The 14,892-nt window shown below is 39.8% G+C and overlaps 2 protein-coding genes across 3 annotated transcripts; one reads left to right on the forward strand and one right to left on the reverse strand.

Moving 5' to 3' along the window:
* Positions 1-86: 86 nt before the first annotated feature.
* Positions 87-4,578, forward strand: LOC125015962 (low affinity immunoglobulin gamma Fc region receptor II-like). 2 transcript variants are annotated; one of them, XM_047598096.1, is made up of 5 exons: positions 87-616; positions 1,039-1,305; positions 1,388-1,633; positions 1,888-2,031; positions 2,567-4,578. In XM_047598096.1, exons 1-5 carry the CDS (start codon positions 586-588, stop codon positions 2,620-2,622), a joined length of 744 nt encoding a protein of 247 aa, XP_047454052.1. In that variant the 5' UTR covers positions 87-585; the 3' UTR covers positions 2,623-4,578. The 2 variants fall into 2 exon arrangements, with proteins under 2 accessions (XP_047454052.1, XP_047454042.1); XM_047598086.1 differs by having other exon boundaries at positions 87-1,305.
* A 2,170-nt stretch (positions 4,579-6,748) lies between these two features.
* On the reverse strand, positions 6,749-13,747 carry LOC125016128 (Fc receptor-like protein 5). The gene is made up of 5 exons (XM_047598341.1): positions 13,716-13,747; positions 10,208-10,465; positions 9,855-10,115; positions 9,044-9,196; positions 6,749-7,487 (listed from the first exon to the last, which is right to left on the reverse strand). Exons 1-5 carry the CDS (start codon positions 13,744-13,746, stop codon positions 7,438-7,440), a joined length of 753 nt encoding a protein of 250 aa, XP_047454297.1. The 5' UTR covers position 13,747; the 3' UTR covers positions 6,749-7,437.
* Between the last annotated feature and the right edge of the window lie 1,145 nt (positions 13,748-14,892).

A 14,892-nucleotide genomic window follows, 5' to 3' on the forward strand; every position in this document is an offset into this window, starting at 1 on the left:
CTTGCATGCAATCAGTTTTTCCAAACATTTATTTTTTTCAGTTTTTACATGACAAGTGCAATTTTTATCAGACAGAACTGACCAATATGAAAAATTCTGCTGCCATTTGTTCAGTTCACTTATTAACTATAAATGGGAAAAGAAATGTGTAAGAATTAGCACACCATCCTCATCAAGCAATTTGTCATTCAACACTTTAAAATTGACCATTGGTCTCCAGCTGATGTTCTAGGCTCCTGTATATTCCTTTACCATTCATTCATTCTTTCCTATTTTACCATTCTTTTTTTGATTGAGAGAAAAAAAAAGGTGTAGAATGAAGCCAAAACTAATTAGATGCAGATGAAGCCACGGTAGTAGTGGTAGTGGTAGTAACACATTTTCAATCTCTCATGTTTACGCTAACATCATTATCATCTCTGCTGATAGTCCTGCTTCCCCCAAGTGGCCAAAAACTAAAATGAATGAGCAACTTTACTTTTTTCTTGAGAGGAACAAACACGTTTTGCATGTGTGTGACAGCTATAACTGAGAGAGGAAGTAGCTCGGTGCTTCTGGTTGTCAAGCAGTTGGTAGAGAGACAGGATGCAGTTAACACCGTTCTGCCTGGTCCTGGGTGAGTATAAACATTTAATGTATTTCTGAGTTGAAAAGTCATGAATTCAATTTTTTGCATTTTGTTACATCATTGTCTTATTGTGATATTTTTCTGTTCTGTTTTTCTTAATTCTCTCATCCTCACTTCTTCTTCTTCCGTGAAACTTTTTTCTCTACCTCTTCTCATTTTTGTCCTTTATTACTGTTGTCCTTTGTTTCATATTTTACTTTCTCCATTTCCTCTCCTTTCTTTTGTCATTTATATTTGCTTATTTCTTCTCCTCTTTACACCTCTTTCTTTTTCCTCAATTCATGTCATTCATACAACACTCTATTTCCTTTTTTCATCCATTTATGTGTCCCTCATGGCATTTAATTTTTCTTACATTACCTTAAACCTTCCCCTCAATTTTTCCCTCCTTCCTTCCTTGTCCATGGAAGCCTGTCTTCGGGTCAGCCCTGACAGAACCCAGTTCTTCAAGCTTGACTCCATCTCTCTAAGCTGCGAGAATCAGGTGAACTCCACCGGCTGGAGGGTGAAGAGGCAAACGGAAGGGGGTGGCATCCGGGCCTGTTCCTTCGGTTGGGGCTCAGCCTCTTCAGGACCGACCTGCATCATCGACATCAGCTACCCATCGGACAGCGGGGTGTACTGGTGCGAGTCAGACAGCGGGGAACAGAGCAACACCGTCAACATCACAGTCACAGGTACTGCACACCAGAAGCAAGTGGTGAAGCTGAGCAACGTCCGATTTTGATAAAATTTGATACATTTCTTTACATCTTCAAGAGCGCGTTGTGATAATGGAGAGTCCCTGCCTCCCTGTGTCTGAGGGAGATGCCGTGACCCTGCGCTGTAAACATATAAAAGACTTCTCAGACCACAAGTTTAATTTCTACAAAGATGACCAAGTGATCAAGAGCAACTCCACGGGAGAGATGACCATCACCAGTGCTTCTAAATCCGATGAAGGGCTCTACAAGTGTAGCATCTCAGGAGGTGAAGAGTCGCAGGGCAGCTGGCTGGCTGTTGAAGGTGAGAGAAAAACTCATGCATGTGCAAACATGATGATGCTTACATTTGATTTTTAAGAGCAACTTATAAAAGAAAGTGTGACTTCCAGTCTAAAAGTGCCTGAACACGTTTTGACCATTAGTTGAGGTACAAAGCTAGCAGGCTGTCCATCGGCTAAACACTGAACCCTAAGTTCTAGTAAGATCACAAGCCAACAACCAAAAAAAGTGTTGATTCTTTGACTTCGGTGGTAAAAAACGTATTTCTTTCCACAGCTTCCCCTCTGTCCACAACTTTATCTCCGCCCACAGCTTCCTCTTCATTGTCTGTCTTCAGACTAACGTGTCATCTGGTGGTGGGAGTGCCTTACCTGCTGTCCACCATCTTACTAGGACTCATATACAGAGACAGGAACAGAGGTACATTTAACCTTGGAAACATCAAGGAGGCATCTGTGCTTCTTCTGGCCAAATAACGCAGGCTATAATACAAAACTGTGTTGTGAGTCAGTTGGACTGTTTCCTGTTTAGTCCTAAAAATAAAGGCTTGTTAATTGTTCATTTTCTACAACATAATTATTAAGTTGTGACTTTCAGAAATAAAGTTGTCTAAAACTAGCCAGGTGTCATCTGCATATTGGTTGACTTGCTCGATATTGGTTATATAAAATGTATCCAGTCATCTGAATGACTCAATTACTCTTTTCCTCCAAAAAGGGATGGCAACATATTGTATTGTACATCTTCACCTGAATGTTAAGCTTCCTGCATGCCCACAAAATGTACCCTGCTAACAAAGGAGAGCAAGCAAGCAAAGGAGTTAGCCATGCTGTGCAGATGACTTAAGTTAAAAAAGGTTAGAAGTTTTCGCTTAGAGAAAAAGAGAACAGCTGAATGAGTTTTAAAATGTAAAGAAGCATGACCACTGATATTGTTTTTCGCTTCCTCCTCGCAGCAGCTCGGACACCAAAGAGGGGCAGCGACGTCGTCATCATGGACATAGTTGTGTGACCAGGTGAACACCAAGTGTCAAAGAAATTCAGGACCATGCAGCGTCCCATGGCAGTATTAGAGTCAAAGGCCAACAGAGACTTTACAAAGCATTTGGCATCTTAGAAACACTGCTGACCACTGAACCTTGACTATGAACAAGTTGTGTTTAACTCCCTTCGCCTACCTTTAAATTCATTGTCACTGGCTTCACATTCACAAAATCTTCCAGATGTTGCAGCAGGATTTTCGCTAAGTTTCCCATCAGTGGGGGACTTCAGACCTCAGAGACAGTCAACATTCCAAAATGATTTTGTGCGTATCCATAAAACTTCTGATATCAAATTATTTCATAATGTTTAAAGTAGACACATTTGCCCTTGTCACCATAAATGTCCGCTTTCATTTTGAGTGTTTATTTATAAGTGCTTACTGTGTACGTTCAGAGTTGCACGAAGAACAGTCAAGAGGCCCTTCATTGCCTGAAGACTGTGGTTTGCGTTACACATGCTCCTCCTCTTTGACATTTTTGAATTAGCTGTGAGTTGTGCTGCTTTCAAAGGAGTAGAGAGAGCGACAAGCTACAACACATTTTCAATGGAATCCGGTGATAAGAAGTGATGAGCTTACGTCAGACCCTTGTCGCTACACGTTGGGCCAACCAAGCACGCTACATTTAGTGGTCCTCTGGCACTTAATCCAAACATATGTGGTTTCTCCACTTGTTGCTGTGTTATTTTTACAGTCAATGCCTGTCCCAACGTCTCCTCAAAGAAGGGACAGATTTACCAAAAGAAAATACACATCTTAGTCAGATGGTACTTTAAATTTCAGCGGTGCTTCAGCAGAAACTGATGAAAATCTTAAAATCAGTTATGTATTCTTCAGTCTGGAAGAAAAGAACCAGAATATGTCATATACGTAAGACATATAAAAATCTAATATTTGTAGTAGTGTGTATGTGAACGTACTGACTCCTTAAGCTTTTAAAATATTTCTTAACACTTTGTTTTGGTATGAAAACTTACAAATGACATAAAATGAGTCCAATGTATGGCAGCGGATGTGAACTGCATAATTGTTGTGTTGTGTGTGAAAAGGAAGTGGAGCTCTTATTTGAGAGGTGTTTGTGGTTTGCCCTGCAGAGATGTCTTCATCTGTTCTTGTCCACCTGTCTGTTGTTGTTTTTAATTTGTTTTTGTCTTGACATTTAACCTACAGTGTACCTACATTTCCTGTATCCATGTCTTTAACTGCAAATATCACACTTGACAAATGTACGTCAATGGAAAATTATGTTGGTTGTCTAACATGAACTATAAATCACCAATAGGGGAAAGTTTTATTGTCAGATTTACAGAATCAGCTGTTTATTCTCATGTGGGTCAGCTGTGGTTTAAGCTGTGCCTTCTGAGAAGACACTTTGCCCTTTTAAAGCCCACAACTAAAGAAAATCAGGTTGTCTCTTGTTGTGAAACATGTAAAAAATGAAGTGTATGCACAATCGAGACAGGTGGACAAGTATGTGCTTTGGTTTTTTTTTTCAGTGTGGATGGAAAATGCTGTGGTTTGGCTGCTCTGTGAAGTTGCTTTCCGTGGCTAAAGTTGTATGAATCCCCCTAAAAGACTAGAATTACATCGAATAGGGATTTTTCTTGTTCTTTTGTTGCAAGAATGCAGCACAGGCAACACTTCTTAGGGCAATTTATTTGAATGTGTTCAAAAGAATAACATAGAACATGTTGGTCCAAGTAGCTGTGGAAGTAGGCCACAAAACCATCAGACTCAACACCATCATTGAACCATTGAAGGTTAGCAGTTTTTCTTTGTACTTCAAACAATGGTGACAGGATATGGGCAGCTGGCATTGGAGCTGATAAATATTGAGCCACAGTTACTTTTCAGTGTGATCACTGTAATGTGTAGAAAAGCTAAATAAATAAAAATAACATAAAGATGACACCTGGGTAAAAGAGAGATGGCGTTGGAGTAGTGTGTTGGACCCATAAATCTCTTTTGATAAACATATACATTGCCGTGTCTCCTGATGACCCAGGGCCGATTGATGACCTTTTTAACTTTATTTTAGATATTAAGATGTGGATGGCAGAGAACTTCCTACAGCTCAACCAGGACAAACCTGAGCTTTTAGTCATCAGTCCTGAGACTCAGAGAGAGAAACTTTAACCAAAACAACAGACAACATATGTGTCTCCCTCAGAACAAGTAAAAAACCTGGACTTTATTATCGACTCTGAGCTTGGTTTTATCCCTCACATTAAAAACGTAGTAAAAACGTAAATCCTTTACAATTACTTCAAAACTCAGCAGCACGTGTGCTGACGAAGACCAGAAAGAGAGAGCATATTACACCTGTTTTAAGCTGCATTGGCTCCCCATGTGTTTCAGATCATTCAGGTTCTTTATTGGTATTGAGTCTTAATGCTTGTCCCTCATATTTATCAGATCTGCTTTTACCATATTGGCCCCTAGCAGCCCTGAGGTCCTCTGGTAGCAGCCTTCTAGTGGTTCCTACAGTTAAGACAAAGAAGTATGGTGAGGCATCTTTTCAGTTTTATTGCCCACGTCTATGGTACAGCCTGGTGGAGGACCTCAGGGCTGCACAGTGTTGATATTTTTAAGAAGAAACCCAAGACCAACCTTTTTAGCTTAGCTGTTAGCCAATCTTAAATGTCTATTTTTGCTTGGTTTACATACGCTGGACTAACACTTAGTTTATTTATGTGTTTATTGTTTTAATTGGCATATCCAGCGTAAATATTTATTAATTTATGTTTGTATTAATTTATTTTTTATTCTATTTGCTTACGTTATATAATTATTATCATCATTTGTATGAAAGGTGCTATATAAATAACTGGTGGTTTGCCTCCAGTGGACATCCTAAGTTCTGGTTGCCCAGGTATCCCGGTGAAAATTAGACAATAAAAATATTGCCGCAGTATCAAAAGAGCTACTTCTTATTAAAGAGAAATTACACCAATGATGCACTAGATGGATGCTGTGGTGGTGACTAGCAAGATGTGGCATTAACTGAGATTGAAATTGATTATTTGATGTAGCTCTGGCCTTCCTCAAACCCTAGCCCTAACAGCTGGTCGTCTGGTGCAGTCAGAACCACCTGGAAGTAAACCCACTCAAAACTATAGAGATGATAGTTGACTTTAAGAAGTATACCCATCAACCCCTCAGTCCCTACAGTGGATTCATTCAGGTTCCTAGGGTCCACAATCTCACAGGATCTGAAGTGGACCTCCCAGATATTCTCTGTTTAGAAGAAGAGGTTGGACTTCCAGGAAGTTCATCCTGCCCCAGAAGCTGCTGATCATCTTCTACACAGGAATAATCAGGTCTGTTCTGACCACGTTCATCATGGTCTAGTTTGGATCAGCCACCAGACAGGACAGGGACAGACTACAGAGAACATTATTGGTACTGACCTTCCCTCCATCCAGGACCCGTACTGGACCCGGGCCAGTAAAATCTCCATGGACCCCTCACATCCTGGACACAACCTGATTAGACTCCTCATACAGATCACTGACTGTACACCAAAACCACCCACTATAAACTCAGTTTCTTCTCCCGTGCTGTAGCTCTGACGAACGGCCAAAAGGGGGCAACAGACAACAATGAAAAGACCTCAACCAGCTAATCTCCAGGTTAAAGATACTGCTCATTAATGAAGGAAATAAAAGCAGAAAACATCCAAGCTGATATATTTCAAACACCAGCTTCAGATGTTTCTTTGAAAAAATTATACTTTGATGAAGTTTTCTTATATTAATCAACCAAAAGTTCAAATTAAAGTGATAAAAGTGTTTCGTGAGAGACACCTATGTAATGTGTCTGTGAAGGTTCTCAGTCATCCAGGTCATGGTAATCCAAAAGGCGTTGAATAAGGTCAACTGGACTTGTAGAATTTCTTCAAGACGTTTCGCCACTCATCCGAGTAGCTTCTTCAGTTCTGATAGACTAGTGGGAAATTCCAGTCCAGCTGACCTTATTCAACGCCTTTTGGAGCACTGATGTAATATTTACACACTTCTTGGTGTCATACCCATATCATTCATAACAAGGCAGCTATCGCACATACAATGGGAAGAAACCAAATAAAAACATACAGGTATTTTTACTTATTAACTCATTTGTTGACAATTTACATATATATAAAAAAATACAAGACATCTTACATTCTAGAGAGGAAATGCAAATAATATACTTTACATAAAAAGCTTGGCAAACAGAACTTTTACAGATTAAATGTCATATAAGCAGAGCCAATAGATTATATATACAAAGTTTGGAGCCACCGTCTTATTCAATTCATTGAGACAATGTGTCAAAACTGGTTTTCACTAGCTGTGAATACAGGAATTTTTTTAAAAGTCTCATCTCATCTTCCATACCGCTTAATCCTGAACTAGAGTCGTGGGGGTTGCTGGAGTCTATCCCAGCTGGCATCGGGCGAGAGGCGGGGTACACCGTGGACAAGTCGTCAGCCTATCACAGAGACAAACAACCATTGACACTCACACTCACACCTAGGGTCAATTTAGAGTCACCAATCAGCCTAATGAGCATGTCTTTGGAGGTGGGAGGAAACTAGAGTACCTGGAGAAAACCCACAGAGAGAACATGCAAACTCCATCCAAAAAGGCCCAAGATGGACTCGAACTCGAACACATTTTACTTTTGACAGAGGAAATACTCTACATCAAGTAAACATCACAATGTTTGGTGATTGAATGTCATGTAAGCATAGCTAATAGCTTATATAATGCTCTTCTGCTTCTTCTTCTTCTTCATTGCTCATCATTCCAGTACCCGATGAACACAAGCTCTCTTTTTGCCATCAGCTCGAGCTGCAGGAAGAACAGAAACCATGTTTGTTGGAGTCTTTTTTTTCTTAAGGAGAATATATTGCAACACACTATAAAAAGGCACCAGCTCACTAAGTTCTCCTGGCTGGTTTCTATCATTTAAAGCAACTTAAGATAATGAGAAAATAAGAAACTTCAACTTAATTTAATGAGTTCTTGATGTTCCAACTTAAGGGCTTAAGCCAGTTCAGTGGAATGGAAATTTCAACCTAACTTGACAACGTGCTTTTGACCATTTGTTCCTGTTTTGTTGATGCAGAGACTGACTTCCTTTGACCTCTTTAGCCACAACCACTGGTCTGTATCACAGGAAGAGTTCAGATCTTTAAGTTCAACTCTAGTTTACTGGTTTGTTGTCATCCTTGCTTTTATTTAGGTCAATCACCATGGAAACCGTGTTGACCAATGACACCAAACAAGACTGATATGAAATCTGAGGTCTCTGTGTTAATAGTGTGATCACGTTAATTCAACCATATTCACCACAGAGGAAAACAATAAGTAAAATTTCACAGAAGAAAATTTTCAACAGAAGTTAAACTCTTATAAATAGAAAGAGAAAACTAGAATGTGAATATTTTAAAGTGTCATTAAACCTTCTGAAAACAGAAACTCACTGAATGATGAACTGCTGAGCTTATAAATTCATAACATGAGAACAACGTGGTACAAAACAACACCAGGACCATGATGAAAAGCACACAGAGCGATTTCCTCCCCTCACATGATCAGCCAACAATAATTAAGCATAGATTCAGCTCTTTAGTTTAGATTCAACCAGCACACATTCTATGATAAGATTATATTAACCTGATCACACAGCATGGAAAAAAAAAACTTGTTCTGCAGAGCAACAAATTTCTGATTTGTAGAGCTGGATGTTTTGTGGTAACAGCTGATCAGTGTCTATAGCAGTTTGGAGGAAATTGATCCCATTCCTCAGAACAGAACCACTTCAGTTATGAGGTGTTGGTGGTTTCTGGAAGACATTTCAGTCTTCAGTTCTAAATGACAGTTCAGGTTTTCATTAGAAACATTTGTGGGTGGTTCTCACCAGAATTTCCAACTAACCCTTACATACTGTTGCTATTTTGTACCCTCACTGTATGGTCAAATAATTCCCTTGTAACAAGTATTTTCACAAAAATTATTAACTACAAACCCATTAAGAATGTTTAAATAGCTACTTAGAAAAATGAAAGATTAATTCTGCATAAATGTTTTTAAAAGAGCAGGAAAGCGTGTTTTTTAATTGGAGCCCCCGTCCACCCAGTTGGTGTTTCATTCTCGGTGTGCAAAACTGTGTAGCACCTATATAAAAATATAATTAATGAAAACATTTTTTTTTTTTTGTAAGTATTATGGGTCACTTCAGGAAAAGTCATCAAATTTCAGGCTAAACGACTGATGTTTAGGGTATTTTTTCTCTCAAATTTGACTTGAACAGTATGTGAGGGTTAAAACCAAATGAACAGATAAAGGGAATTAAGACACATCAGTTTGACACATTTATATTTTCAATGGAGATGTTTTCTCACCTCGAGCACACCTTCGGTACAAATGCACAGCCTGTACAAGGATGACGGTGTAGAAGACAAACATAAGGATGAAGCCGATCAGCCTGGTCAAAGTTATGGGAGGAGGAGGAGCAGGAGGAGGAGTGGTTGGAGCAGTTGGATTCTTATGTCTAACTGTGAAAAAGAGAAAGAGTTTAAGAAATCTGTTAATAACACAACAGTGTCTTTAGGATCTGAATGCAGCTGGAAAAACCTCATCCACACTATCAATAATAATCAATACCAAATCCTGAAAAGGGCTCAAATTTAAATCTAATGTTGGGATAAACGTTTCGAAGGCAAGATTAATACATATGTCTGTATCTCCAAACCTCCTCAGACAACCTTACCGATTCTTTATTGATCCATAAGAATCAATTTGAAAATCATGGCAATAGTGAAGCAGCTGGAAATACAAAAGAGGAAACACTACTACATGGAGGAACAAACACAGCTCTTGTGCTCTGTAATAATTAAAATAAGTTAAAAACAATAGGTGGATAATCCAACATTTCCTTGTAACTGGTGGAGGTAGACCAGAGCGTTGTATTAATTAAATGAAAACGCCAGTGAGTCTGGAGGAAGTGTGGGCGGGGCATCAATGTTGTGGCTCCGCCCTCAGACCATACTGATCAAAAAGTCACAACATGGCTCCTTCTATATCCCGGTGAAAATTGCTTCAGTTTGGTCAATGAGAGGAAATGGAGACATGTTGTACATATCTATATACATTCTATGCTAGTTACATTTCAGAGGTCAAACTGAAGCAGAATAACAAAGCAGAATAACTCACCACTCACTGTGAGCAGGCTCTGAGGTGACGCTCCTTCTGAGGGGTGTTGACACTTATAGAAACCTTCGTCCTTCTTGGACACACGTTCGATGGTCAGCTTCCCTGAACTCTCATTCCTGATGAAATCACCATCTTTGTAGAAGAAGGCAAGGAAGTCTGACTTTATTGGTGATTGCTCATCTTTCCTGTAGGAGCAGCCAAGTGTCACGTTGTCCCCTTCCATCACAGGATACACAGGGCTCTCCAGGATCACAACACCATCTGACATGTGGAGGGACAAAAACAAAATTCAATGCTCATCATCCAATGTCCAATAAACAACAACAAGCTCTGTGCACATATCATGGTGTTACCGGTCACTGTGATGTTGATGGTGTTGCTGCATGCCCCCGTGGTGGATTGACACCAGTACGCTCCAGTGTCCGATCTGTACGAGTCCTCAATGAGGCAGGAGGACTCCGCAGGGAGTGCCCAGCCGTGAGCACACTTCTCAGGAGTAAGTGTCTTAGTTCTTCTGTTCACTGTCCAGCCAGTGGAGTTTGCCTCACACTTGAGAGAAATTTTTTCATACGAGAAGAACTGAGATCTGTGGGGAGTGATGCTCAGTGTGGCTGCAAAGATAAAACAGGAAGAACTGAATGTGAAGCTTCTCTATCTATCTATATCAAGCAATATTATGACAAAAATCATTGTGCAACATCTTATAGAGGCAGCAGATGAGAAACTCAGGAATGAACAGGCAGGATTGCGTAAGGAGAAAGGGTGCATTGATCAAAGATTTGCACTTTGTAACATCATCAATGCACAGAATGGCAGAGGCAAATATACATCAATTTTGCTGACTTTGAAAAGGTATTCGATAGCATGTTTGTGGAATAGGTTTATCATTACAAGTTAAACCATCCCTAGCATATAGATATACACATGTGCACCCCGTGTCTTGCCCAATGACAGCTGGGATAGGCTCCAGCAACCCCCTAGTGAGGATAAGTGGTAGTAGAAGATGAGATGAGATGAGATGATATGATATGATATGATATGATATGATATGATATGATATGATATGATATGATATGATATGATATGATATGATATGATATGAGATGAGATGAGATGAGATGAGATGAGATATTTTATATTTTGCAACCGGAAGTCGCCGTTTTCAGAGTAAGAGCATGTATGAGGACGGTGATATGTTTCTGGCCAGAGTGCCCAAATATACGACTTCTATCTGTGGTTTCCCTAGACTAGCCCAGGCTAAAATATCTTTGGAACCTTACTCTGACGTGATGTCAAAACAAGGCTTGGCATCTGCTCTTTCCTGATGGAAGAGGTAGAGTGCAGAGATGGACACGGCAGGAACATTAAAACAAGGACAAACAGACTGACACCGCTTTCACATCAAAAATCCTGCCTTTGGTGTACTTTCACATTGGCAAGTCCCAGGACAGACCTCCCGGGAACTGCATGCCTGTTTTTTTTTTTTTTTTCCTGAAGAATGGATTGGTCGAACCCCCGCTCCTTCAAAAGGCTGCTGATATTATGATAAATCACTGTGGCCTGCACAGATCCCGGTATCTGCCACCAAATCTCCTATTTTCCTCAACTGCAGAGAGCTGCCATGATCATTAAAAAAAGTTAAAAAAGGGGTCAACTGGGTTTGGCCCAGTGTTGGAAAAAGGAGCCACAATCAGGATTCACCGTTTTTCCTCTTTATTGGAAGTCAAGTGCAGGTGCCAAGGTACAAAAATGTGTATTTGTAGAGGAAAACGTCAAAAACAAAAGGCTAAATGCTCAATGGTGTATCAAAAGGTTACTTAATACACAAACAAAGGAAAACGACTTGTACTAGACCCTGACTATGGGCACTAGTAGATATTGGCTGTCATTAGGCCCAAACTGCACACATCCAAAGAAAAATTCTCCCTCCGCTTTTATACGGGAAGCTCCTCCTATATGACAAACCGTTGTTAGTTTAAAATCAATCAACCAGTAGGCTATATTTGCCTATCTCAACACTCTTATAGGAATCCCTGTTTTATCTTTTAAATCAGAACTCATTTACTATTTAAACCCTTAGACAAGCCTTGCTATATCATGCAACTGGCTTACAAATTGGTATACTCCAGGTCTCCCTCTCTACTTCAGTCTTGGGAACCTCCTACATCCGGTTTGACCGTAAGATCCAGAACTACACTAACACACAATAGGCAACAGCAAAGAAGAGGTTACAGCATGAACATGTCTACTTGATGTGGGTGCAACAATTTACCCACTTCATCGATTTATTTTCCTACGATCTGTGCTCAGCAAGTTGGCCGGACAACATACATCGATCTAATATCGTTTTAAAGGGTAATCAATCGATTGTATCGATACTAGGAAATAACGCATTGGATTTAAGGACGTCAGACCTTATATGGATGACTCTTAATGATAAAGGCGTTAAATGTTACCTGATTCAGTCTGCCTGTCTGTGACATATATATATATATATATATATATATATATATATATATATATATATATATGTATATATATATTTGAAGGACTCTGGCTTCCTCCCACCTCCAAAGACATGCTCATTAGGCTAATTGGTGACTCTAAATTGACCCTAGGTGTGCTTGTGAGTGCGAATGGTTGTATGTCTCAGTGTTAGCCCTGCGATAGGCTGGTGACTTGTCCAGGGTGGACCCCGCTGTTCGGTCGATGCCAGCTGGGATAGGCTCCAACAACCCCCCGCGACCCTAGTGAAGGATTAAGCCGTACGGAAGATGAGATGAGATAAATTTGAAGGAGCAGCGGCTAGGATTTAGGAATAGCAGTATATACAGTCAATGGGAATGGCCCAAGCCAATCCTAAATGAATGTAGAGGAAACGAGGAATAGGTATTTATTTCAGTCACATTTCAGTTTAATTTTTGGCTAAAAAGTTAATGAATCGATTTCAACCACGAATCGTGATTCGAATTGAAACATTTTTACAACGAATCTTTACACCCCTAATACTTAAATAAATGATACCCCCTTTCAGTGTGTGCTTCCCTGTGACTGTTCATCATGCTGTTAATGTCTGCTGCTTCCTGGACTAGCCCACCAACGAATGCACTGTTTGTGTCCGTTAGCTTAGCATGCTAACGCTACCTACGGACTAGCTCAGGTACCAGACAAACACAGTAAGTATGCACAACACCACAAGTACACTACTCTACCTGCTGGCATGTTATTATTAAATAGACTGGGTGACTCTGGGCTGTGTGCAGAAGCTGTATGATACACCCTCAACAGCCGGCATGAGTTAACCCCATGACACCACACTTAAGACTGTAGGCTGTAGAACAATAAAAAGTTTCAATGTTCACTAGCTAACAAGATAATGATAAAAAGAACACACACACACACACACACACACACACACACAAAACATTTTAAGCTGTTGTCTTTCTCCTTTTCAGCCTTCGGTCCTGACTTTCACAACTCTATCTGGGCTTTTTCAAAACACTGGCTGCCTTCAAGAGGGTCGTGTTTACCGTCTTCAAAGGAAGAGTTCATGCACGGCCCTTTCTTGTGGCATTTACCACCTTTTAAGTGGAAATTTTTCTAGTCAAGTTGCTTTTTGAGAATTGCTACCATGAGCTCATGAGAAAATTAGAAGAAAATTAGCCAAAAAAAAAAAGAGAACAAAAAGCATCGCTTTTGACATTATTGTCCAGAAGAAACTTTCATAAATACAAGTTAAGTTTAATTTATTCTAGGCTGGTTCATGAGGAAACAAGCACCAATCAGAGAAAGTTTCATTTCCAATGCCAGAATCAAGGATAGAACAACACCCTCAGGAAAAAGAAAAGGTCAATTACTTACAGATCATCAAGCAGAACGATGCAATCGCCATCGTGCACCAGTGTGTTGTACCTTCGACATGTAGTCTACCACATCCTGGCCTGAAAGACAGGAAATTACGAACCACTGCTCAGATAGCAAAAAAAACTCAACACCTATCTCTTTGCTGAAAGCCACAGGTCCGAAACAACCAAGAAGTTGCACTGTACTTGTATCAAACACCTTTCTTTGCATATTTCATCATCACTCAACACTTTAATGAAACAGTTTGGGTTCATAACGTCTGTCGAGGTTGTTATTTCACTTTCATGGGAATATGAGAGTCCAGGGCACTGTTTCATACCATATTTTGTTACTGTGTTGCACTGCCTTACATTCATGACCGCATATCTTTTTCGACCGCATATCTGCTACCAATCAGTTTTAACCCAGATTTAGTAAACGAATCTCCTGCAGGTTTGTGATAAAAAGTCTTCCAGTAACACAAGAAAAGGAGGCCTGTTGGAGTCAGCTTAGTGATGACATCTAGTGGTGAGCTGGAATACTTCTAGAAAAACAGCTGATAAAAGAGAAGCATGCAAGAGGAACGTCTGGATGAACTGGCCTTGGTTTTCTACCACGGAAAGGGAACATGTCAGGTTTCATTCGAATGTGTCCTGTTGTGTGTCAAATAAAGTCAGTCCTAAAGCAGCATGGTGAAATGTTCTGACTCTTGACTCAATGTAGAGACTAAAGGTGTGCAGCTGTCACCTGTTGATGCTGATGATGATGATGATATTGTCATGTAATAAACGTAGACCCTTGTTAGCCTGTTGCTATGCTGCAACAAGATTAAAATTCTATATTTTATTCCAGTACCACCTGATATCACAAATATCACCTCATGCCAACACAAACTCTTCTGACTCTGCTTCAGAAAGTTTGATGAAGTGTCTGTGATGACATGTCAACTTTTTATTTTCTCTAGATACTTGATTTACAGTTGTTCACTTTTGATTTATTAAATCCTCTGGTATTTTTGAGCAGGTCTGAAGTTGTGATTTATGGAAAAAGCAATAAAAAAAATATTCATGTGTGAGGATTTTACATCTGTTTTTTTTTTGCATATGTACATTTTTGCCACAAAGGTGTCCAGAGGGTGCAAACTTTTCAATATGACACCACATAAATAACAATGATGCAATCAAATCAATTTTAT

Source organism: Mugil cephalus, chromosome 1, assembly GCF_022458985.1.
Source record: "Mugil cephalus isolate CIBA_MC_2020 chromosome 1, CIBA_Mcephalus_1.1, whole genome shotgun sequence".
NCBI lineage: Eukaryota > Metazoa > Chordata > Actinopteri > Mugiliformes > Mugilidae > Mugil > Mugil cephalus.

Bases quoted from the DNA above. Each gene is read 5' to 3' on its own strand.
- LOC125015962 (XM_047598086.1), top strand. From the start codon at position 657: ATGAATTCAATTTTTTGCATTTTGTTACATCATTGTCTTATTGTGATA. The intron at 1,306-1,387 runs GTACTGCACACC...TACATCTTCAAG, and splicing joins CGTCAACATCACAGTCACAG to AGCGCGTTGTGATAATGGAG. The intron at 2,032-2,566 runs GTACATTTAACC...TCCTCCTCGCAG, and splicing joins ATACAGAGACAGGAACAGAG to CAGCTCGGACACCAAAGAGG.
- LOC125016128 (XM_047598341.1), bottom strand. From the start codon at position 13,746: ATGGCGATTGCATCGTTCTGCTTGATGATCT. The intron at 10,116-10,207 runs GTAACACCATGA...TCCACATGTCAG, and splicing joins CATCAACATCACAGTGACCG to ATGGTGTTGTGATCCTGGAG. The intron at 9,197-9,854 runs GTGAGTTATTCT...TCTTTTTCACAG, and splicing joins GAGCCTGCTCACAGTGAGTG to TTAGACATAAGAATCCAACT.